General features: G+C 39.4%; 1 protein-coding gene across 4 annotated transcripts in view; it reads right to left on the bottom strand.

The window, feature by feature from the left end:
* SEC23IP (SEC23 interacting protein) overlaps nt 1-16,027 on the bottom strand; it is a 37,643-nt gene that overhangs the window by 20,647 nt on the left and 969 nt on the right. For 3 of the 4 annotated variants that reach the window (XM_077349928.1, XM_077349929.1, XM_077349930.1), the window contains exons 2-12: nt 10,685-11,223; nt 8,756-8,948; nt 7,658-7,851; nt 7,123-7,212; nt 6,431-6,551; nt 5,929-6,018; nt 5,083-5,224; nt 3,069-3,277; nt 2,138-2,256; nt 1,585-1,755; nt 682-777 (exon numbers count right to left, since the gene is read on the bottom strand). In XM_077349928.1, the coding sequence (XP_077206043.1) occupies nt 682-777; nt 1,585-1,755; nt 2,138-2,256; nt 3,069-3,277; nt 5,083-5,224; nt 5,929-6,018; nt 6,431-6,551; nt 7,123-7,212; nt 7,658-7,851; nt 8,756-8,948; nt 10,685-11,223 (1,964 nt within the window). The remainder of the gene's footprint in view (nt 1-681; nt 778-1,584; nt 1,756-2,137; nt 2,257-3,068; nt 3,278-5,082; nt 5,225-5,928; nt 6,019-6,430; nt 6,552-7,122; nt 7,213-7,657; nt 7,852-8,755; nt 8,949-10,684; nt 11,224-16,027) is intronic. The other variant, XM_077349931.1, reaches the window with a different exon arrangement.

Raw genomic sequence — 16,027 nt, 5'->3', positions numbered from 1 at the left:
AATAACCCTGTCCAAAATCCAAAGCAGCCCTTTCTACCTGAGGAGCTGATCTTTATAGTCTGGAGATGAGCAGCAATTCCAGGAGATCTCCAGGCCCCACCTAGAGGTTGGCTGTCCCTGGTCTGAACATTGTATCAACTGTTAAAAAATGGAGACAGAAGGAGCAGGGCGTGTACCTGTATACTGTGACTACCCCATGTGTATTAGGGCAGGGGGATATTTCAGTGTCTAAGGCCTCATTCATACAAGAAGGGAAATGATGCAGAACTGGGAGGAATTGGTTGCCATGTAATCTTCCCTAAGAAGTGTCTCCAGTCTGATTTTCCCTTCACATATCTGAAGACATGGCTCTGGAAAGCTCATCTGTAACCACTATGCCACAATTCCCAAAGGTCAGTCCTCTCCCACACTCAGTGAACATTCCACACCACAGGTTCTTGACACCCATCTCTCCACACCCATGCCCTCACATTTGCCACCAACACCACCACAACCTCCCACACAACACACACATTCAACTCTATGCCCTTACAAACTGAACAATTCCTCCCATCCTTCTTCCCACCACCAAGCTCTAGAGACCGTTGTATCCCTGTGTACAACGGGCTTTTCCCCTAGTTACTTTCAGAAAACAGAAGCTGATAGAAAAGCCTCCCTTCTCACAAAACAATTGCTTCCTACCTGTTGTGCTGCTCTGTCTTTTACAAAATTTGCAATTTTTTTTCGTGGACCAAGAGGTATTCCCATTTCCTTCAGGTCATCAATTGTACACATTAGCTTTAAAAGAAGGGGGGAGGGAAGAAGAAAACCCAAAACATATTTTTAATAAAGGTGTAGATATTTAAAAACATATTTAATCCATTTATAGAACACAGATGAGTTATAAATTACTGATAACTTCATTTTTGTAAACCAAAAATATATTTTAATAGTGTTATGAAATCACGACTGTAATAAGATTAGTCTCATTAAGAAGCATACAGTACATTGCTAAGATACTGATTTGAGACTACTAAGTAGAAAAGCAAAAGGGAAACTATTGGCTCAGACAAACTGGGGTTGATCCTACAATTTTTTTCCTGCCAACACCTCCACATTCCTCCAGCACAAAGTGCCTTCTGATGACATGTTTTTGTGGCACTATCACTCTTAATGTTTATCGTGTGAGGCAAAGTCCACCTTGTTCTTTCATAAATTTAATGATGGTTTCCTGCTATTTTTATCTGTGCTTTTAATTCAGGCTGCAAATCTTATTTGGTTGATTTTAAAAAATGTATTTGCTTTAATTCTGTAAGTTGCTTTGAATATTATGCCTAAAAATACAGTAGAATATTTCTAAATATAAGAGTTTAAACATCTCAGTGCAGGATCCTGCATTTCTCCATATTCCGCCCAAGGAACATCCTTACAGGCAATGGTATAAGACCCTGTCAATATATATATTCTTAATATCACATATAAGGCATTTTTTTATTTATCAAAGCATTATTTCCATCTCTTGTAAACAGTTGCAGATGCCCAATATCTATTAATATTCACTATTAACTTGGGCCTTGCAGCATTAATTGTAATTAACTGCTATACCAGGGATTCCATGTCAATCTTCTCCTTTTCAAATGTGCTGTTATAATCAGACAAGCTTAGCATCCCCAAGGTTTCTTGTAAGGTGGGAATATGCTCCTCTGCGTCATGATCTGAATGTTCATCATTGGAAAGAGCATGCAGTGAACTGGCAGAATTAGAATCCATTGTCTTCTAGGGGGGAAAAAGACATTATTTATACATTTTATACTTCACATTTGCCACTCTGAGCAGATTTTGGGAGGGCAGTATATATAACTAATAAATAATAATACATCTCTATAATTTTATTTACATAGAGATTTTGGTCCAACAAGTGTAAGTCACCCTATCTTCAAGGCAGATGAAAAGCCAAATGCAGTCGTACGAAGGCATGGAATTTAAACACTAAAGCAAGGGTCAAATATCAGTGGCAGAGCACATGCTTTGCATGTGGAAGATCCCCACATTGGTTGTACATTTCTTATAGCATGGTTATTTCCACTTTCAAGAAGTATTTTAAACAATTGTTACAACTACACACATTTCAAGCACTATTACTTTGTATCACAAATACCTGCTGGTCACATTCTGCAGTATCTTTCACAACACCATTGGCGGCAGCAGGAGTAACAGAATTAATTGTGGAAGTCCAATCTTTCTGGTTGGACAGTATGTCAAATAAAATTAAGGCACCTGGGGAGCCAAAACAAGGTATTATAACATTACCTTCCAGGTTGTCTGGAGAAAGTAGAAGCAGAGAAATGAAGTGGCAGTTTTGTTCTAATAGCAAAATCTAACCCAAGTATAATACATTTTATAATATAATTATTATTATATGCTACAAAATAGAACTCATTTTCCCACTTCATGTTAGTCCAAATTTGAAACGAAAAGTGAAGACCATCACCTGATCCACACACAAAATATTATCCCTTTTTACAAAAAAAATAGTATTTCTAAGACAATATACACAGACCGGTTGGTATGGACTTCTATTCAGCTTTACTAAACAGACACATTTCTGTTTTGTCTGGTAAAGGGAGGGTTAACAGGTCACATCGTAGAGCAGTGGTCCCCAACCTGCGGGCCGCGGCACGGTGCCTGGCCGCGAAGGCCATGGCACCAGGCCGCGGCTCCCTGTCCCCGCCCCCCCCCCCGCAGTAAAAAACTTCCCAGGCCGCAAGCTTGCGGCCCGGGAAGCTTCTTACTGCGGGAGGGCGGGGAGAGGGAATCAGGGCCGGGCCGCGCATTCGCGCATGCGCGGCCCGTGCGGGCGCGGCCCGATGTGTGGCCGTGGGCCGCGCGGGCGCGGCCCGATGCCCTGCCGGTCCCCAGCCTCAGAAAGGTTGGGGACCACTGTCGTAGAGGATCATGTTGCTGAAGAAGCCCAAAGAGAGACAGACCCAATTTTAAAGACCAAGTGCTGTGCAATGAAAACTTTATTTCTAATATAAGATCCATTTTTTATTCCTCAGACCTAAATGTATCACATTTTATTAGATTACCTAGACTATGGCCAGCAACAGAGACTCCTCCTTTAAAGTCAGGATTTCTGCTCATGAAAAGTGCATACAGACGGTTCATCTCCAATCCTACTTTATCCACCATTGTTTGACAGTAGATCGGACTATTGTAAAACAGAATATCAAGTAGAGTCTCATTGGTGAAGTGACGGAGACGTCCGATGGTTGGTAGAGTTATTTTTTTAATGTTCCTGGAATTCAAATAAATAAACAATGTGAAACTTTTCCTAAAATAGAAAGATCCAATAGGTGGAAAGGTTTGTGAAGGATGTTTTCGCAGCCCACATCAATAGTTAAGATTTGAGACTTCACAACAAGCCTACGTCTATTGCAATCTTCATCCTCCTTTAAATCCACCATCAACTGGTTCTCTGCTTAACCAACCCCCTCCATAACTTGCTTTGGAAATTCTTTGATCTACGGTGGCAGGCTCCTATAAATCAACCGAGGGGACCTACACAACCTCTTAAGAACTTTGGGAATTAGGCTTATTTAAAATAAAATTCCTCAGTCCTATAGTATAGTTGGATTAGTGGGTATAAAAGCTTCAGTTTGGTCCTGTGAGGCAAGGTTTATGGTGAGCAACAAAAACACAGAGATGACAGAGGCAGGAAGTTAATAAAGAAATTTATGGGAGTAAGGCAGTATAGAAATCCAATAGTAAATTAAATAAATACATTTTATGTATAGGTTGCCTTTAAAGAACAATTAGGCAGCACAGGTCTCCAGACAGTCACAGGAGAAGCCTGACTGAAGCACTTAAATTCAGCTAGTTCTGGCTTTAATATGTAATTTACATTACTTTTAAGACTTGCAGTTACAAAGAACCTTTGATTGCCTAGCCACAAGGCTGAATCATCTTATACACATACAGGATTCCAGCCTGTCCTTTCTCAAGAGTCAAACGAAATGGTTCCATAGAGACAGGCCTCTATCTTCTTCCAAGATCAAATTAAACAACACTGTCACAACACCAGGCAGAGCAACCCTTTAAACTATCTGCTATCTTGCTGAGGTGGATTTAAACTGACTGCTGTTGTGCTTCCCTCCAATATGCCATCCCCCTTGGAAAGGTGAGTGGATGCTGTATCAGTACTTCCACAGGTGGAAAAACAGCTAGTTGACTGTTTTACCCTTCAAGGGCAGGGGTCTCCTTTCTGTCACAGCTACAGAACTGGATTAAAAATCACACAGAAATTTGCATTGCACATTATAGCTAGATAAAAAAGTAGGCCCGGAGATATAGTGGCTAGAGTATCACTTTATAGATAAAGAACTGACAGAATATACCTATCAAGTCCAACAGTGATACAAACCAGGAGTGATCTTAGAAGACCACCTCAACACTATTTTGCTGTTTTCACAGATCATAACTTCGTTCATTTTTGATAGGATTGGCTAGAGATAAGAGGTTTATACAATTATACAAAGTGTAAGTTTTTTCCTCTTTATCCTATGCAGTTGGAACTTGGGGTTAATGGGAGAAGGTTCAGGAAAGATAATGGTGTATTCCTTCATGCAGCACAGAATTAACTCATGAAACATTGTCAAAAGATATATGTGTGGTCACTGGCTTAGATGACTTTAAATGTACACTAGTTAAATTTATGGACAAATGGTCTACCAATAACTACTGATCACAATTAAACTGCTTTCAGGCTTCCTAAAGTTATCGGGTTGACCCCAGTTAGAACTAGACAGACCCTTGGTCTGATTCAGCAGGACTCTTCTTATGTTAAAAACCTTGTTTTATTTCAATGAAACAAAAAGAGCTGACCTAATGGGACTTTTCAGATGGTGATGAGCTTATTGATAGGATATATTGCATATTTGGGAGTTCTTTATTATGAACTTAGAAGAAATTAATTCTTGGCATTACAGAACATTTACTATTTCTAAGACAATAATCAGCCATTCAGTAACAAATGAACAACTAAACACTCTGCATTTGGTAAGAATGGTATTTTGGTGTAGTAATCCTATATAGTAGGCTTACCTGTCTACGCCTGTTGCATCCCCATGCAAAGCACTGTGCCAATGAACTGGCAAGAACTCAACCCGGCTCACTTTATGGTCTTCTAATGGCTTTCTGAAATGTGTCTGCAACAGCTTTAGGGATACTGTCCGAAAATCATCAACTTTAAAAGAAAAACACATTGGCTAATGTTATCCAACATCCATCCATGAAGTACATTTTCCAGCACTACTTCCCATTGATCTACCCAAGTATTTAAATCATGGCTTTAAATTATGAACAAGATAATTGAAAGCTGCTTGTTCAACCATCCAGTTGTGTTTGATTCTTAAAATTCCACAACGTTCTGGAATGAGACCCATCTATAACAGTATTATTAACTGAAACGTTTCAGAAAGTTTACCCAAGATCATCATTCTGCTTTTCTCCTATCCACTGAGGCAGTCATGGTTTCTATACACAAAATCATTCATCCACTGTACAGGACACTATTGAAAGCTTTTGTTGACAATGTTTAAATCAGATACAGTTTTCATTTCTGTAGACGTCAGAAAATTCAGCCATCCATTCCTTTCCCCTCCAACTCACAAGCATTATTTAATCAATTTTTAAAGTTTTTTTTTGATGTGACACATGTTGCTATGTAGATTGGCCACTGCTTGTGACTACAGTGTGTAGTTTATCCCAAGAACTTGCACACACGTGCATGCATGCACACTATGCCACTCACAATATTTATCTTACTGAGTAATATATAAAAGCTTTGAAATGAAAAAAACCCTGGATAGAAGCAGAAAAGATTAGCTTGAAGAAACTAATAGAACTATTGCATAAAATAACATAAATCTATTAGTACTAAAAACTTACCACATTCAACAATGCTTCTAAATCGCAGGTCACAAACAGGGCCAATTCCATGCACCATGAATACCAAGTGATCAATTTGAGACACTTCACCTGTAAGAATGACAATTAGCAGAAGTATCCTATTAAATTTACAAAAAGAGCCATTTTGGAAAATAACAAATCTTTATTACTATCCTAGATTACAATGGAAGAATGATGTATGAGCACACATGGCTTTCTTGTCTAAGGCATTCAAGAAAGGTCCCCAGAAAAAACACCAACTACACAAAATCCTTGAAAAGACGAGGAAGCTATCCCATTAATCCAGCTTCACGAAAAAAAAAACAATACCAAAACACCCCTTTTTCAAAAACAATAACCTAATAGATCTGGATCTGACACTGCTACTGTTAGGACCTGGGAAACAGAACCCCGCTACGTTTCCTAGACCCATCAAAGAATACTACAGAAAGGTAATGACAAGAATAGAGAGGTCTATGCTTAAAAAATATAGTCCACTCACCATCTGGAATCTCATCATGATCATCATCAATCCCACGTTTTACTACCTTTGGCCTTGTCTGACCATCTTGTGTGGTACCCCATTCATCTGGTATTGAAGAAGGCTGGAACTGAACAATTACCTGTAAAAAACCCAACATTTGAACAAACATACTCTCAAGCTCTTTACAAGCCCTTTAATTTGAAAGCATGCAAGGATTATTAGAACTGTCCTAAAATGGGTTAAGGGGAGCCAACAACTAGATGACTCAACAAAGCCTGATTTGGCAATTGTCATATACCTGACTCTAGAGACCCTTCAAAGGCTGAGTTATTGACTGGTGACAGCAACATTCAGTTCTATAGTTCCAGACATTTAAACTGTACTGCCAGCAAAATGCATTCCATTGACATTTGAATCCATATGGCAACCTGAAAATAATTGCTATTTATAAATTGTTTTTATAGAACTCTCTCTTGATACAGTAACAAATTCCTGTTGGGTGCTGAATCCTTTAAGGCAGGAATCAATGAATGCAGTATAGAATTTCTAAGAATTATTACCTTTCCATGAAGTCTCACGAACAAAGCACATTTTACTGAGGGCACTTTGACACATCTAACTAGAGTATTTTAAAATAAGTTACACACTCTCACATTGACCCCTGTAAAGCTACTCTGCAATGAGAAGGAAGCCCTTATAACCATCATTACCTTAGGATTATGCATAACAATAGTTTCTCCACCTGGAAATTCCAGTCGGCGATGCCACTGATTACTGGTGACAGCTTTCTTGTATTCCGCCTGCAAAGGACAACCAGCTACATTAGACCACAAACTTGCTTTTGAATTTAGATGGTGCATTCTAGGCCCCAATTTTAAAAATTGCATGGTAAAACTGTCATCTAACTGCAGCAAATAGTTCTAAAAAAGTCAACCCTCAGATAGCAAACAAGAAGTGTTTTTAGGGTTAACAGCAAAGGTAGAGAGGACACAGCACTCTACCCTTGTATATTTTCAGCAGGATTATGAGGGCTATATGTTAAGCATCTTAACACTTTTGGACTCTGAAAATATTCATTTTGGCCTTACAAAATAGCATAAAGAAGAATTTTTGTAACTATTAACAGGTCACTGTCACACATACAATCAAAAGTCCACAGCTGAGTACTTTTGTATTTTTACACGTTGTGAAACTGAAGTCTTTATAAAAGTGTATTCATTGCCCTGCTCATTTAAGGGCACTCACCTCTAGCTTTTCACTGAAATCCTCTGTGTAAGGAATAAACCGGCTATCTTTGTCTCCTTTATAAAACCAAGTACATCGTCTCACTTCAGATGGTTCTTCTTCCCAATACATGGCCTTCCTTACCCGGTCATATAGATGAACATCATAGCGTCCTCCATCGGTACTTAGAACCACATTTTCTGGATCTGGCTGTACTACAAATACCAAAATAAAAGTACCAAAATGACATTTTATTGCCATAGCAATATGAACTGCTCCCTTCCAAATGGATAACATACTTATTAGAAACAAGTAGTTTGTTCCAGAATCCTTTTATTCACTATCCTCCCCCTCCAAGTTTCACAGTGAACTTTTAAGGTTGAATCCAAGATGCTATTAGGAGACCTAATCTTTTGGAAAGATTTCTGAATTTACTACTGCATGTCTCTTTCCCCAGTTGTTCCACTCAGTTCACTAGTGGTGAGTTGGAATGCAAAAAGTACATTTTAAAAGACTAACATGCTTACTGACAAAAAATCCTGCTAGTTTCAACTGGTTACCAATATTCTGAAATGCAGAGTCTGTTGGAAAGGATAACATTACAAGTACTGGGAAATGAAAACAAGAAAACTTAAAAGATACCAAAAGGAAAAAAGAGACAGGAGGAGAAATACTATGAAAAGGAAGAATGACAGAAAAAAATAGTAATATGGATATAGATAGAGCTCATTTTCTCTTTGTAGTTTCCATTATAAATTATATTTCTTTTGGAATCTTAATATGAACTTTATCTGCAATGATTGACAAAGTAATACATTCTGCTCTTCATACGTATCCTGATCACTAATGCTAATTTATTTCAGCCCACAACAAACATGAATGGATGACTGAAGCAAAGAACCCACTGTCAAAGCAAATGCAGAACATGGCATTTTCTTTCAGTCATACTCATTTCCAAATGTAGGATCCACCAGACATATTTCCAATTTTAATTTTAAAAAGGCACTGAATCACAATGGACAAATGAATCCTTTTCTTAAGTATAAATTGGCTCTGCATCCTCTGTGGGAATTGTGTGCCTTAACACACACAAAATGAAAAGACCCTCTTAACTCTTACCAGAATTATAGACTTCCTCGAGATTTGTAGAATCTAGGACACTGAATGGCATCCATACCTCCTTGTTTTCCACCTCCTTGCAGAAAAACCAATGAGGTTGAACTGGCTCATACTGATTCTGTAACAAGGTAGGAGGTGCCTTCACTAAAGCACCTGCTGTTTGAGACGACAATGCTGACTGGGGGGATGAAAACTGAAAAGAAAACCAATGGTTACATCCAATTAAATGGACAGCTACTGACTCACACATCTGAGCCATGCACAAGGACCCCATTTAATTTTCAAAAGGTTATTTTAATACCTCACAGTGAGGAGTAGTATATGAGATGGATGGATGGATTAACATTTTGTATGCATCTTTGTACTCAAAAGTTGGCCAACTGACTAATCAAAGTTTGTTAATCTCCATCAAGCATTGTTACTCCATAACATCAAGAACACCTGGGATAAGTTACAGCCAATTTTTCTTGACGTATTATCATTTATGACAACAGCATGAATAAAAGCCTTTTATTGCCCTAGTCGCAAGAGTCAAGGTCATGGTGACCATTATTTCACCTCACAATTAAGTCACCTATACTAGCGATCCCCAACCTGTGGGCTGCGGACCACATTTGGTCCTTCAACTAATTGGAGGTGGGCCCCGAAGGACGCCTTCTCCCCCCCCCCCCGGCCCTTTACATCACACTTCGGGTGTCATTGTCTCCCATCACTCCCAGATGGGACTATCTCGTTGCAAAGAAACAAGCTCAGGGTTCCCATTGATTTGTCATTGTCATGAGTTAAAATTTCCATGAAGATAAAATGTTCCTTATGTTCATTGTTGTGGCGTGTCTGTATCTTATTTTGAAGGGATGTTTAAACATTACCATAGCGATCAGAGAGCGTTAGGGCAGTGGTTGAGAGTAGAGGAGTAAACTACCCCCCCCACCGGGCCTCAGTAAAAGGCATTGAGTGGTCCCCGGTGATAAAAAGGTTGGGGACCACTGACCTATACTGCCTTCCTAAATAAAGTTTCACCCTTCAAAGTCAATTGAAATGAATGGGATTAGAAGGGAGTAAGTCAGTCTAAAATGGCACTGAAGAACTATGTTCCCCTAATAGTCACATTCTGCAGCTACAGGCACATCTAAACACGAAGTATACAAAAGAGATCAGCAGTAAAGATAAACTATGAATTCACCATATTTGTTGTGGGGAGGAAGGACTCCCATATAGATTAGCATGGTGATCTATAAACGTTTCTGGGATAGAATGAATACCACAGACTCCAATTAGATGGTTCTATAGTTAATGTAAATTGTCTCATTTGCTATTCTAAAAAGTTGCAAAATAGAAGTCCCCTTGAGCCTGTGCCTACCTTTGGAATGTTGAGAATAGGGAATGGGCATCACTACAGAATTGCATGCCATGGGCACCATGGCCAAATAAAAAGTAGCTGCCATGGGGTATAAACAGAACATGTAGGCAGTTTGCAAGGGAAGCATCTTCCTGAATGGGTGCTCCCTGCAGCGATAAAGGGTGATGTGTCCTGAGTTCGGCTTCCCTGACTTATAAGAAATTATTATTGTGGGTAGAGGACAAATTTATTTTGGGATGAGAAACAAGTTGGATTTCACAGAGGTGCCATGCTCTTCAGTTTACTGTAGATAAATATACCAGCTCAAAGGATGGCATGTTGACTTTACCTTCATTTGATTTGTCAAGTGCTAAGCTGCAGCATCTATGTTAAGAAACCGCTTGAATTTAACATGGGTGGAGCAGAATTTAATATTTTCAACTATTGACCAAAATTTCTAATAAAAGTTTTCCCCACATTCTCCATCTTTCAATGCTAAGTCACTACAACATTGTGAAGCACCACAGGACCTTTAAAGTGCAGGACCTTTAACATTTCACATTCATGCAGTTAATAAACCATCTTCATACCGGTGGTAGTGCCCCTGGAGGGGTTGGATAGAGCTGCATAGGCGATACAGATGGTGGAGGCTGAACATTCTGGCTTGGTATCTGAGTCTGTTGCAGCTGTGGAGGAGTAATATAAGGATTGGCTCTACTGCTTAAAGTAGTATGGCGATATGGGTTGTAGCCCTGCTGCAGTGTGCCATGAGGCGGAGTTGTGAAGCTGGTTGGAGGGGGACCAGTCTGCTGGGGGGTCTGATAGGACCCGATGCCAGGTAGTGAAGTAGGTGGTGTGTTAAAAGACTGAGATTTCGAAAGAGGTGCTGGAAAAGCAGTTGGCCCATCCTGTGTTCCAGGTTGAAGAGGGAGGGAAACAGGGGGCTTGGAGAAAACAGAGGTTACACTCTGTGGTGGGGCTGTAACTCCTAAGGGTGGCTGCCCAATGCTTCCAAAGGGATCACTGTTGCTAGGAACTTGTGAAAAATAACTGAACGTTGATGGAGGATTAGGAGTTGCAGAAGTCTGGCCAAGGAAGCTGTCTTCTTCACCAACGTCGGTAGCATCATCTGTAGCAACAGAAATAGTGAAAATGTTTAAAGGTGTGCTTATATTGAAAACTATATTGGCAGTGTTCATTATTTTTATTGATTTTCTGTTAGCAGCTAGAAAGCTAATCAGTACATGAATTCTTTCTGGCTTATTATAATAATATTTTCTGGAGACTTGAAAGTTATGCGGCATTAATTCCAAAAGCAAACTTTATAATAATCTCTTAACTAAGCTATTCTGTTAGCCAGTACTTCTAGCATATTGGGTATATACCTCAAGTATTCTAGTCTTTTACCTCCCTTATGCCCCAATCTTGATTCCAGACAGCAATTTGTGGTCTCCTAAATGTAAGTACAACACGTTGTGTAAAGAAATTCTCTAAAGCAGAGGTAGTCAACCTGTGATCCTCCAGATGTTCATGGACTACAATTCCCATGAGCCCCTGCCAGCATTTGCTGGCAGGGGGTCATGGGAAATTGTAGTCCATGAATATCTGGAGGACCACAGGTTGACTACCCCTGATCTAAAGGGTTGTGTTCTGGCCCTTGAAATTCTTTCACTTGGAATTTTAAAACACTTGAGTCTTAGCATCATTTCAGAGGCAATGAAACCAGAGGTGTGAACATCTGAAGGTATGGGATGATCGAGGAGGCGTAAGGAAAGCACAAAATGCCTTCCAGACTCCTCCCTCATTGGAAAAGTCACAAATGTTGGGGAGCACAGAGAAAGAAAATAAACACCTATGACATATTTCTTTTTTTTTGGGGGGGGGGGGTGAGTGAAATTTCCTTAGACAAGCTTTTACATACCCAGAATGCCTCTGCATGGCACAAAGATTTTTTCCAACACTATTACATTATTCGATAAAGTCAAGCAGAAAAGCCATGGCGGGAGGGGGGGATTTGGCCCCTTATCCCTCTCTGACTGCCTCTGTCCCACCCCACCTTTCTTTCTGCTTCTCTCCACATCCATTCCACCACTCTTACCCTACTTTTCTACTGCTTTCATCTTTCCACTGTCGCTGAATGCCACCTTCCCCTCTTACTCCCTTCTGGTTCTTCTCTATCTTCTCACAGTCTGTAAATCTCCTTCCTTCTGTAAATTTCTCCTGATTTATTATTTATTTTTAAATGTATTTTAATTGGTCAAATGCTTTAACATTTTTTATGTTAGGTGTGTTGTGAATCCTGATTGGGTAGAATGGCAACAGAAAATACGTTTTAAATAAATAAACTTCCAGCCCAAATCATTTCTAAAGGGAATTACATAAAACATAATAGTTTAAAAACGTTAATCTCTGAATATTTCTGAATTTTTATTCTACCTTTCTTCCAAGTAGCTCAGGGCAGTGTACTACCACCTTTATGTTCAACAACCACCCTGTGAAGTAGGTTAGGCTGAGCAAACAGCCCAAGGAACCTATAAAGCAATCTTTAACAGTTATACCAGAGCCAATTTGATGTAATGGCTTCTAATCTGATGACCTGGTTTCCCCACTCCACCACATGCAGTCAGCTGGGTGATCTTGGACTCATCACAGCCCTGATAGTGCTGCTCTCACAGAGCAATAATATCAGGACTCTCTCAGTCCCACCTACCTCCCAGAGTACCTGTTGTAGGGAGAGGAAGGGAAAGCATTTGTAAACTACTTTGAGACACCTTGGGTAGTGAAAAGAGGTGTATAAAAAACAATCCTCCTTCATCTTGATTGTAAGCTACTTTGAGACTCCTTTGGATAGAGAAAAGCAAGGTATGAAAACCTTTTCTTCCTTTTAAGCCCACTGATCTCAAAACTAACCAGTATTCTAATTCCAATACTAACCATCAGAATTTACTATATATTTCAGTTGAAACTACAGGTGCCTTTAATTGTTCAAGAAGACTAGAATGCTGCAATCAGGATTTGAGTATATTGTAAGGACCATATCACTAAAGTCTAATTCCATTTACACTGGCTTCTAATATGCTTCCAGATTCAATTCAAGGTGCTGGTATTGACCTTTAAACCCTGTTTAGTCTAGGACCATCATATCATAAGGACTGCTCACTCTGGTAATCCTCAGAGGGCCTGCTTCAATTGGTGATACTGTCAGAAGCTAGACAGCTGGCAAGCCAGAAAACGGCCTGCCACCATGGCATCATGGCAAGGGAGTGGCGGGCTATAAATCTAATAATAATAATAATAATAATAATAATAATAATAATAATAATAATAATAATCAAAATGTTGGAACTCCTTCCCCAGGGTGCTTCATCTGTCTCCCTCTATCATAAGGTAACCAGATTGTCCCACTTTTGGACGGACATCTGGGGGTACCTGGCAAACTGTACTTATGTTGAAATTAAAAAATATATATTACAATACTATTTTTGAGTTCAATGAAGATTTTTGTTGCTCCATATAGACCAAATTTTAAATCAAGACCCCCCCCCTTCCCGGTCAATGGTGTCCCACTTTACCAATGTTAAAATCTGGTCACCTTACTCCATCAGTGTCTTTTGCCAGCAGGTGAAGATTTGGCATCCCCCCAATAACAATTATTGGTTCTCTTTCTAGAGTAATTTGAGTTTTTAATTGAATTATTTTGTAATTCTGACATTGTTTTTAATTGTTAAAATGTTTTGATGGTATCCATAGCACTGTCAGTAATCACTAGTCACAGATTTAAATAATGGTTTTCTACATAAAGGGTCATTCTTATTGGCCTTAATATTTATAACCCAGATGAAGGTTTTATTTTAGTATAACAACTTTTAAGGCCAGTTTTAGTTAATGACTGGTTACTTACCACTTGAAATAGATAATTATGAAATCACTGAGGTGAACTATCATTCATATTTGGACAACTTTTCTGCTGTACTTTATTGTAAGGAGAAAAATAACCATTTAAATATTTTATTTATTTTTATTTACTTTATTTCTAGGCTGCCCCTCTCCAAGAAGGTGTCAGGGTATCTTACAAACAGATGGATAAATTTCATACAGCAAAACAATAAAACATTAAATCCTAAAAATTAGTCTCTATGATATAAAGAGCATATGTAGCTTTATAGCATATGTGTTCTTGTATTTACTTAAACATCCATGAGATACACTTGCAAACATCTCAAGATTTTTTTGCTCACAAAGTTTCAATTTCATTTGTATTGCTTGCACCTCCCTCTTCACACTTAGCTCTTAATTTCTCCTTATCTAGACCTATTCTACTCCAAACAATCTTATAGTCACAGAACTTTCTGAAACTTAGCACTTAAGAGATAAGGGGTCGAATCGGAGTGCACAGACTTGCAGAGGACTAATAAGACTTGTGGCGTAGAGTGGTAAAGCAACAGAAATGCTGTCTGAAGCAATGTCCATGTTGGGAGTTCGATCCCAGCAGCTGGCTCAAGGTCAACTCAGCCTTCCATCCTTCCGAGGTCAGTAAATGAGTACCCATAAAACGGTAATGACTGGGGAAGGCATTGGCAAGGCCACCCTGAACTGAGTCTGCCATGAAAATGCTGGAAGGCGTCACCCCAAGGGTCAGACATAACTCGGTACTTGCACAGGGGATACCTTTACCTTTAATAAGGTTGAGGTCTCTTTACTCTGTATGTTTATTTTATAACATTTTTGCTGTGAAGAAAACAAGACACAAATTCAGTTTTTAGAACTGTGTGTTTCTGAGTGCTGGTTATGACTGTTGGTTACCTCTATTGCCTGGGTACCACAACCACATATCTAAAGGAACGCCTCCTGCCCATACGTTCCCATGAGCCTCATTTAGGTTGAGCTGCCTGTCATCAAACCTAGCCTAGGCCTTTTACATCATGGTTCCTATGCAACAAAATGAGAGATAAGAAGAGTCCCCATGTTGGCAATTTGTAGGGAGCACTGTAAGCCTTCTTTGTTTGACAGAATTTGGGGGGGGGGCTTTGGGCCATGAACAGCAGGCATCTTCGGGGGGGGGGGGTATTTGGGATGTGTAATTTTATTTTGGTTTAAAAAAACAGGACTGAGGATTAAGTTTGAGGGTTTATGGAAGGGGTAAACTCAGTGATTTCAGTCAAGAGTTAGGGAGCAGAAAGTAAACCAACCATAAAGGTGGTAAAATTGGACTGGATTCAGATTAGGTCAACTAAGTCCTGTTGGACAAAGGCTGGGTAATGGTTTGATGGCCCTCCCTGGGTCTGTAATTGAATTACCTGAGTGACAAACCTGATTAACAAAGTAGGTGGCTAGAAGACAGCTGATGGCCCTTGTGATTAGGTTTCCAGGGCACTCTGCGTTGTAAGGCAGTTCCTGGATAGTCCTAGAAAGTCAATTATTGTCTAGAAAACATGGCCTGAATTTTGATGAGTCCTCAGGAGCCAAATAATAGAACTATTGTCAAAGGAGTATTCAGACCCACCGACCCCCCCCCCCCCCAGGGAATATGCTGACTTCCCTGTAAATCAGATTATATGGAGACCTAAAGAGTATAAGGCTTGGGAGGAAAAATGGGAACTTCAATTTTAGGCATATTTAAGATGATTAAATATCTTAACAGGCAATTAGGGACTGGAGTTTAAATGTAAGAAGAAAATTCACCGTTTAGAAATAGATCTAGAGATATCTATAAAGATTACTCTTAAAGTCATGCATGGAAAGTCTTCTGTTGTGAGTGAAAGCATACTTTAAAATCAACTGAATGTATTTTTTTTTAGGCATGAGCAGCAGCGCAAAGCCTGAGAACAGACTAGACCTGCATACAATATTTAGACTTCTTTTAAGCATCACAGTGCAGAAACACTGGAGATCCTTGTACATGTGCTCAATCAGACTTTGTGCTTCTGGATCTT

This window comes from Paroedura picta, chromosome 8 (genome assembly GCF_049243985.1).
Source record: "Paroedura picta isolate Pp20150507F chromosome 8, Ppicta_v3.0, whole genome shotgun sequence".
Classification (NCBI taxonomy): domain Eukaryota; kingdom Metazoa; phylum Chordata; class Lepidosauria; order Squamata; family Gekkonidae; genus Paroedura; species Paroedura picta.
The sequence above is the reverse complement of the archived record's forward strand: the minus strand, read 5'-3'. Positions and strand labels throughout refer to the sequence as shown.